Here is a 9,356-nt window from a genome sequence, read left to right as displayed (position 1 = left end):
ATCTATCTATCTATCTATCTTTCTATATATATATATATATATATATATTTACATCAGCTGTTTTTTTAAGATGAAAATCATTGATATATGACATTTCAAAGTTCATTTTGGTTCGATTTAGCAAGTGACTACATAATCGCTTCTAAATGGTCAGCCACACCTCTTCCTGTATCAGCTGTCAATCATGCAGACAGCATGTCTGCTTCCAGAGCTCAGGTGCCTTGTGGACTGCTGTTGTCAAGCGCAAGCATCAGAGCACTCGGAAATGTGAGAGTCTCTGGCGGCCGACAGGAGGCCACTTTAGGAGATGCTATCTCGAGGACCCAAACACCCGACACACTCACTAACGCACACACACACACACCTTTATACAGACACTGACACATTTGCACCTATGCGCACACACATAAATGCTCATAGGTGTACCTGGATGGTTCAGCTTAAGTTTTAATGGTTTGGAGGCATTAACTGCATACTTGAACATAAGACCAGAACTTGAATATAGTATATTAGCCTCAGTTTCTTTCAGATTGTGTCTTTTTAGAATGCTGTTTTGTGTAACATTTGTATATTGGCTTAGAGAATAAATTTAACCCTTAAAGTTTTGGAAATTGTCCTGAGTTTTGAGGGAACTAATAGATTTCAAAATCAAAAGGCCATATACGTATATATAGTATATAAGTGTTTGTAATATATCCATTTCGTGTAAAAATATCATGTGACTCATGAAACTCAAAACCATCGTTTATTCTACAGTTAAAGGTGCCATCAATCAATACTGTAGTACAGAGACATCCATAACCCGCTGTAGTCATTGATACCCTTAAACCTGTACATATGGCATGTTTGTGTTGTGGCCTCTTTGATCAGGCCTTGGTTTTAATGGATTTTTCTCCTCCTTTTGGCCATGGGACCAGAGAGGGCAGGGATATAAAGTGGAGGGGTGGAAGGTCATTTGAACCTTGTGGTTTTGGAGCAAAGTGCAGGACGACAGAAGGTGTTCTCCCTGTATTGAGACATCACTCTCTCTCACAGAGACAGGAAGTCTGCTCTCCCTCCTCCCACTAACACATATACACAGACTCTAGACCATTAACAGATCACATGCGTTAATGGGCAGTATTGTAGTAATAGATGGATGGAGTTAGGTATCCAATACTGAAATTGCAGTGATTAGCTTGTCACCTCAGAACCAAATCGAAGTCCCTCCTTGGTTGAAAAAAAATGGTTTGAGTGAGGTGGACAGCATCACTGTACTTTAGTACTTCGGTTCTAAAGGCCCCAAGTGTATAATTACTTCAGAACCTTGCATGGAGAAAGTTTCATTTTTGAGTTTAAGTTTTGACTCTATTTATTTATTGTGGAAATACTAACTTTTACATTTTTAGATTTAAAAGTTCTCTATGTCTAATGCATCAATAAAAGTAAAATACTCTAATCAGTTTTCAACCAGTATGAATTTTTCCATTTACAGCCATATTCAAAACCGCATTTTGATTATGTGGTTACCTCATTGATACAAAGCATTCAACCCATTAATGCTTGAGATATTAAGAACTATATTAAGATTGAAGTATTAAGCGCTTTCCCAGGTGTGTGAAATGGTTGCATAGTGTAAAAGAAATATTATGTCACATTACCAGGCAAGTTGTCAAACACTTCCAAAGTTGTGTCTACTTGTATTACAGTTGTTTTTAAAATATTTATAGTCTCCAAAAATATATTCAGATGGTAAATGGTATTGAGCCTCCAGTAACTATATTTTCCACAGGTTAAAATCCATGACAAATTACTCAATATTCATTCTATTTAATTGAAATCCACATTTACAGTAATGTCACTTATATTAATTTAGGTTAATAGGTTTAAGTATGTGAAGTAGCATTTGAGTATTAACTTTTTTTGGAAAATTACTTGAATTAGTTGTTTTTCAGTACTGCATTTCTTTTGTAAAAGTTCTGTTTCATAGGGTTTAGAAGTGTTTCAGTGAAAGAAAACCATTGAAAAACTTTTTTTTTCTTTTTTTTTGTTTGTTTTGTTTTGTTTTGTTTTAATCAGATCCAAGATCTGTGCCAGGTTTAAAAATGCTCATGTTGTTAGAGAACCTGTATTGGCCTGTACCTGTCTGGCCTAGACTATAAATAAAGCAACAGTCAATTTATTTTTGCTTATTTTTTTTTCTTACATGTTTAATATTAAAATCCATTTGAATTTGTTGTTTATCATTTATTTTTTATTTATTTTTTTATTTTTTTTTGTAATTAATTTTTGAAATTACATCTCAATATTAACATTTAATATTATTATATGACTGAATAGTTTTGTTAATCGCTGCTTTCGAGAGTAGACTCAAATGTAAACCGAAATCTGCAATGGTTTATCCACGTAAAAGTAGATTATCCAACAGCGTTCTACCTTGTTTACAAACAACTAATTTTGCTGTTATCTAGCTAAGAAAATTAAACACTTAACCTTAAGGTAATCTCTCTTCGTTCTCCTGGAGCAAACGGCGTCAGTGAACTCTATTTCATTTCAGAAAGAAGTATCAAGTTTTTTAAAGCGTATAATAATTACTTATCTTACTTATTTAATTACTTAGGGGTTATTAGTTGTTTACTACTGCGAAAGAGAGAAAGTGAATAGCAAGATATCGTTTGCCACGTTTTCAACTCAGCGGGTGAAAAAATTAAATTAGGTCAAGAATCTGTGGATCACAGAGCTGAAGAGCAAGACCCAAATGACAACAGACACCTTCTTAAGTTTCATTCTTTTAGTGGAAACTGTACCTTGGCCTAACATGACCTCACTAGAAATAAGAATTTATAACAGTCGTATTGACAAAATTATGTTCTTTTCAGAGTATAGGCCTAACATCACTGTTTAAACTATTCACTCACTACACTCGCGTTTGCGCAAATTATTTAGATTGTACAGGCCACTTTTTATTTTATTATTATAATCATTATTATTATTATTAATGTAGTGCTGTTGAGCTTTCTTAACCACGTAAATTAATCTCGGCTATTCTTCTTTACAATTTATCAATGAACACTGAGTAAAGCTGATTTATAATAAAGTACTATAAGACTACATGTAAAAAAATGCACGTTTATAGAGCTTTGTATTGCCTGTTTGCACGAACGTTTATTGATTCTTTAGTTAGGCAATACATGTCCGAACTTGTTTTACTTTTTTACACAGTTAGAGGATATATATCCTCAGGTGGAATAAGCCGCCCGTTGGGGTCTGTAACCCTGAGACTTAGTCCGAGTATAATAGGCTTGGTTATCGGAATTTACTTTCTTTTCCGGTGAGATTTTGTTGGTTTGTCATAGATAATTCCTTTAGAACAAGCGACTCACATTTTTAATTAGACTCACGTGTTTAATAAACACCCGTGAGTCTGACCTAGTTTGCATTTGCATTTAAAACTGATAGCGTATCAAAACACTATGTCCTTAAATTAATAAAACCCAACAAGTTACTAATACAAAAAAGCCAGGACACAAAAGTTTACTTTTGAAGCAAGTGTAAAACAGAAGATTTAATGACACTGGATAAAAGATGTAAATACTGGTAGTATAGCCTACTTAATTGGCCAGGTTATGCTGAAAACCATAAAAATCTAAAAGGAATAAACATACAAACATGCGTTAAATGTAAAATAACCAATACATTCACTTAAATACGTTTTTAATTGCTCATTTTGAAATTAGAGGGCCATTTAAAATACAAATGCATGCATCAATAATCTATCTTTGGCGAGATGTAATAATAATAATAATAATAATAATAATAATAATAATAACGATAATGTAAACAGTAAAACATTTGTGTTATAAGTTCCTGCCATGTGAGGACAGGGTGACTGGCACTGGCATTTCTGCCAGTATGGCTATTGACTCTTGTCTGATGCATTGAAATCGGGGTGTAATATGCTAGGTGTTATTATTAATATAAAATTTTGTACAGCATACAATAAATAAAATAGGCTTTTGCATAGAAATACAAGCCAGCTAATTTACTGACCGGTAGCTGAACAATGTTCTCAGCAAAACACACAAAAAGGCCGATAATGCTTGTTATCAAAATTTGAGTTGGGCCGTGTTGTCGTTTTTTGTTATAAGAGCTACTGTGTCCCCTTTGCGAGGGTCTTTTCTAAGTCATATATCTCCATCAAACAGGCTGAAATACTTGCTGGCATTTGAGAAATAAAAGTAAGGCGCGCTACCTCCAGGATACACGACTGGTAGAGGCATTGGAAGCATGCACCTTCCGAGCAGATTATTCTCTTTATATAAAGCTGGCAGCGGTACCGTCTTTCCAATATCACTGAAATCGCTAGTCGGTCCCTCCAGTTCAGTAGACAGTTGTCTTTTTAATTTATTCCGTCGATTCTGAAACCAGATTTTGACTTGAGTCTCGGTGAGCTGCAAAGAGTTCGCTAGGCACGCGCGCTCCGCGCTGCTCAGATAGCGTTTCATGTCAAACGTAGATTCCAGTTGGAAGATCTGTCTTTTCGAAAATATTGTGCGCGTTTTCTTTTTCGTCATTAGTTTATTCTTCTTGCCGTTGTTCTTTTGTTGCCCATCATCGCAGCTGTCCGCGCTCTCGCTGCGCACGTCGATGGTTTTGAGTGCGTCCACAGTTCCATCTCCCTCTCTGTTGACTTTATCTGAAAGCCAGTCAAATGCTATTGATATTCGCTCACAAATTACAGTGCAACTAACAATGCATCCTAGCAGATTTGTGCCAAAACTAAAAACAATATCTTACCAATGGTGTGCAATCTTGCATCGTCTTTGCATGGATCCTCGCTCTCCCCGGGATGATGGAGACAGCCATCCCGACACACTACAAGCGATGTCTTTGAATGACAGCTGTCAAAGTTTCTGCTACTCGATTTGGAGTTGAGGATGTTGTCAATGGTGAACTTCAAAGAAGCGGGTCGACATGACGCGTCCTCCTTGCTCATATTCTCCGTTATATGCGGGGTCCTCGTTGTCCTTGTCTTCTTTTTGCCGTTTCAAAAACTAACGTCTCGATTCTCCGAGCACCATCGCTCCACGACGTGCAGTGCTGCTGCGTTTGCCTAGGCTGTTAGTCCACTGACCGGAAGAACACTATTCTCCACCGTTTATTGGTCACGAGAATCAGACAGCGCGGCGGCCAATGGCAGAGGAGGGTGGGAGCTGAAGCTCAGACCTATCCAGACATCTGGCATACATACTTCAATATATGAACGGCACTGCTTACTATTTTTAATGAGAGCTCTTAAGAAAAGGAAAGAGATTTCAGCTTTCAGCAAGAGGCCTATATTGAGGCGTTTTCCAGCTCGTTTGATGACGCTTGTGGGGTGTCAATTCGAGAACAAAGAGAGGTCAATGTAGCTTAGGCTATGACTTTTTTTCCAGATGAACTTTCAGATCCCAATTAGCCTAAGTTAATTATAGCAACTTTATCGTCAAATTAATGATTCTCAGACTTCTTATGTGTGTGAGATAATTCCAATTCCAAGTGTTAAAAATGTGTAGGCCTACTCTGGTTATTTATGCATTTAGTATTTCAGTAATTGTTTTTATTTTGTACCAATTCCGTATTAGTGGCAGAAACGGCCTGTATAACTTGTTTAAACAGTATTTGCTGTACAATTACAAAAATAAACAATGACCTTTTTTCTTTTCCAGTAATGATTTTCTAGTTAGTCGTTATTTCTGGGGCATTTAATAATTTAACTAATTATTGAACACTGAAAGCACATGGACGATAATGTTGTAATAAATATTATTTAACTGAACCTTTAGTCCGTCACCAACGCATATTCTCATGCAGGATTTGCAAATGGACCCTGAAATAGATCTGAATGAATCATTAAACTAAATAATTTTGCAATAATGCAAATATAATAAAATATAATAATAATGGTGTCCTAAAATTGCTAAATTTTCGTATCATTACTCTGATGTCAAATAGGCAAGTGGATATTGCCGGTAGTCGCGGGCCTACTTTGTAGATGAATAGCTTTTCATTGGGTTTATTTGTGAATCTCTATATATGTAGCCTATACATTTGATATGTAAGCTTGGTTTAAATTAGGTTATTTTTTGTGTAAACTGTACATATCCAATTCAACAGTGTTTGAATTTATTATCGCGTCGTTTGTTGAGTTCTATCACGGACTGCTGAACAGATGGCCTTCTTAAACCACAACTTTTTGTTTGTGAATAGTGCTGCACTGATTTACTGCTGAGAAAATGTAACATTTTTTAATTTAGTGTTTTATTATGTTATTTAGAAAATACTTAAAGCAACTGAGATAATTTAGACTGGAAATATATTGTGCATGATACATGTACACTAATGATTGGTTTTCCGCTGTCTAGTAAAATCTTGACGTCTTTGAAGCACATTCTCCTATAGAAGTAGAACCCATTTACAGAAAATCATACTTGCTTTAACGTGATTCGTTTATTTAAATTTATAATGTGAAAAAGTGACAAAACTTACAAATCGGTGGTTCTGAATAAAAATATATTTGCACAAAGCAAGTGTTGCCCTTATATTTACATACAGATGAGGGCCCCCATGCACAGAAGACTATATATTATAGACAGGTAACAGTGACATTTAACACAAACTTGTCCTTTCTCTTGTGATCTTGTGATGGGTGTTTTCTTTTCTTTGGATACAGGAGACATCAGTACTGCAGTTTCCAGCAGGATATGTAGGCCTATATATCAGTTATTGCACCATTCAGAATCACTATTGTCATTGGGCCACTATTGCCAATATACATCAGACAATAGATCAGACAAGGCCTGTCATTTGCGATGTCATTAAATTCATTGAATGAGCAAAGGACGTTAATGGATAGTTCACTGAATTTGAGAAGCCCATGATTGGTGGCGAGACTTGAGACACGTTAAAACTGAGAGTTGACATGGGTGTCGTTTTGTCGTGGTACAAGATGGGCACCCGTACAATCCGTTGGGAGCTGTGGCTAAAATTAACAGCCTCTAAATCCGCGGCCAGTTGTCTTTTCCATTTGTTCCTGCGGTTCTGGAACCAGATTTTCACCTGTGTCTCGGTCAGGTGCAGGGACGCCGCTAAACCAGCGCGCTCAGAGCTGCTAAGGTATCTCTTCATGTCGAAAGTTGATTCTAACTGGAAGACTTGGCTTCTGCTGAACACAGTTCGGGTCTTTTTCTTCCGGCCCGAACCTGGCTCGGAAGTGTCGGGACCAGAGCGCTCGTCGAAAAGCTGTCGAGTGTCCTCACCGTCGTCAGCCACACACTCGCTCGTTTTTCGGTCCACTGCTCCATCAAGACGCTCAGAGGCCACAGGGGTGTCCCTGTCGCTGCGGCTGTGTTCACTGGAATGGTGGGTTTCTTCTTTTGGACCTGATAAAGTGATGATTGAACGTGTAAGTGTTTGAGAAATGCATGTTTATTGTAATTGATCAGACGGATGTTGCCAAAGTGATATCAAAAACCTGCTCTAAATCTAGGCCCGTTCCCATATGTGCAATATTGTGTTTACGCGGCCAACTAAGCTTTCACAGCTTTACAGAGCGAACGAATCAGACAAACCAATTGCACTCTTAAGCCTTTAACGAGTTTGGGAAGTCTTTCGGTGCGACTCGGCTAGTCGAGTTGCTTTTGTTGGTTTTATGTAATTAGGCTTAAAACTAATGTGGTCCTGTCAGTAGCATAACTGATGCTGTACACTAACACGGAAAATAATTATTCACTTGGGAACTAATAATGAGTAAGTCTGCCTGTTTCATCAAGATAAAACACAGTCCATTGGAGCTTGCGTTCTCATTTAAATTAAGTCTTTAATGTAGATATCACGGTTCAGATCACTATGAAAATAAATCTCTATATTTTTCCACTTGCGATTTTTAAAATAATTATGAGAAGTTTTGAACAATAAACAAGTCTGTGTGTCCCGCAACTTACTCTCTGCGGTTTCCCGTCCATACCACTCCAGAGGTGATTGTGTGCTCCGACACATCTCTGTCTTGAAGCCTGTGCTGGATGCTTGACTGCACATTGCTTTGCTATGCGCTTTAGTGCCGCCCTTAAAAACCATCTCTTGCTCCATGCCATCGTTATCCTTTAAAGGACGGGCGGACTTTTCTGTCCTACAAGAGCCAAGTAAATTCTCGATAAAAAACGACGAGCCCCTGAATGTGGTGGAAGTATGCTGTTGTTGGCTTTTGTCATGCATTGCTCGTACAAATATACCAGTTACAGCAACAGCCGGGTGACTCACGAATACTTCTAAGCAAAAAGTAACGAATCCTTTCTCTCTGGATATCCCCGCCCAACCATCGCTTCAGCTGGATGAAATCCTTCTTGCATCCACGGCGTCAGTCCAGAGAGAAGCGGGGCTGTAGTAAAGCAAAATCCAAGTCAAGTAAAATGCTTAACAAGCGGAGGGCATTTTGCTATTGGACGACCACAATAGCAAATGGGATTACTCGTGAAAGGGTATTACCGGCTCCAATTCGACTACGCTTTTGATCGTGCCTCAGGGTCGGTGGAAGCCCTGTCACAGAGGGCTTTATTTGGGTCAATTAGGGAGCAAATCAAAATACAGATAGTGGCTCAGCGCATCGCGTCAGCTGGGGATCTCGTAGAATAGAATGCTGCACCGTCTATTGGTCGGATCGGTCGCTACATCACAACGACGTTACAGCAAACGCCACTGTTTGGCAATGAGACAGCCTTCTTCGGGACATCCCAGGATATGTGGTGTTTGCCTAATGCATTAAAATATGTCAAATAATATGTTTATACCACGACTAAAACATTCTGGATTTTTATGAACTTATCAGGATCTGTAAAACACTAAGATGTATAGATCTTATTAGAAGTAGGCTATAAGTATAGAACTTATTTATTGCAATTTACTGTTAACGCTGAAAAAAAAAAATAAATAAATAAATAAAATGAACTTCATACAGTAAACGTATCTAATATGTTCCTGGCCCTGGCAGCACACTAATTGGACAAATATATTATTGGATTTGGTTTTGTTTAAAGCGGAGACTGTGGTTCCCTGGATATGTATTTGAAAGCATATATGGCATTTTCAAACACTTGTCGTCATAAAAATAGAACAAAGAACTTGCCAAGAGTTTGAAATAATTTAGAGTGTTAAAAAGTTAATTTTTATAAATATAATTTAGGACCCCCAAGCTTGCACGAAATGGTAATACCGAGGTGTTTTGGCCTGTTAAGCTCTATAAAGCATGAAAGCGTTATCTAAAGGCTAATTCCTTTTCTTTAAACGTGTACATGGATAGCTGTTACCGGATTCTCCAAATGAGTATGCTTTCTTGGTTTAAC

The 9,356-nt window shown here is 37.6% G+C and overlaps 2 protein-coding genes across 2 annotated transcripts; both read right to left on the bottom strand.

Annotated features, from left to right (window-relative positions):
• Positions 1-3,545: 3,545 nt before the first annotated feature.
• Positions 3,546-5,090, bottom strand: hmx4 (H6 family homeobox 4). The gene is made up of 2 exons (XM_051116884.1): positions 4,777-5,090; positions 3,546-4,675 (listed from the first exon to the last, which is right to left on the bottom strand). The coding sequence occupies exons 1-2, from the start codon at positions 4,973-4,975 to the stop codon at positions 4,164-4,166; spliced, it is 711 nt and encodes a 236-aa protein (XP_050972841.1). The 5' UTR covers positions 4,976-5,090; the 3' UTR covers positions 3,546-4,163.
• A 1,472-nt stretch (positions 5,091-6,562) lies between these two features.
• On the bottom strand, positions 6,563-8,528 carry hmx1 (H6 family homeobox 1). Its single transcript, XM_051118156.1, has 2 exons — positions 7,962-8,528; positions 6,563-7,400 (listed from the first exon to the last, which is right to left on the bottom strand). The coding sequence occupies exons 1-2, from the start codon at positions 8,230-8,232 to the stop codon at positions 6,808-6,810; spliced, it is 864 nt and encodes a 287-aa protein (XP_050974113.1). The 5' UTR covers positions 8,233-8,528; the 3' UTR covers positions 6,563-6,807.
• Positions 8,529-9,356: the final 828 nt, after the last annotated feature.

Source organism: Labeo rohita, chromosome 1 (assembly GCF_022985175.1).
Source record: "Labeo rohita strain BAU-BD-2019 chromosome 1, IGBB_LRoh.1.0, whole genome shotgun sequence".
Taxonomy (NCBI): Eukaryota; Metazoa; Chordata; class Actinopteri; order Cypriniformes; family Cyprinidae; genus Labeo; species Labeo rohita.
Note: the sequence above shows the minus strand (reverse complement) of the source record. Positions and strands in the feature narration are given on the sequence as shown.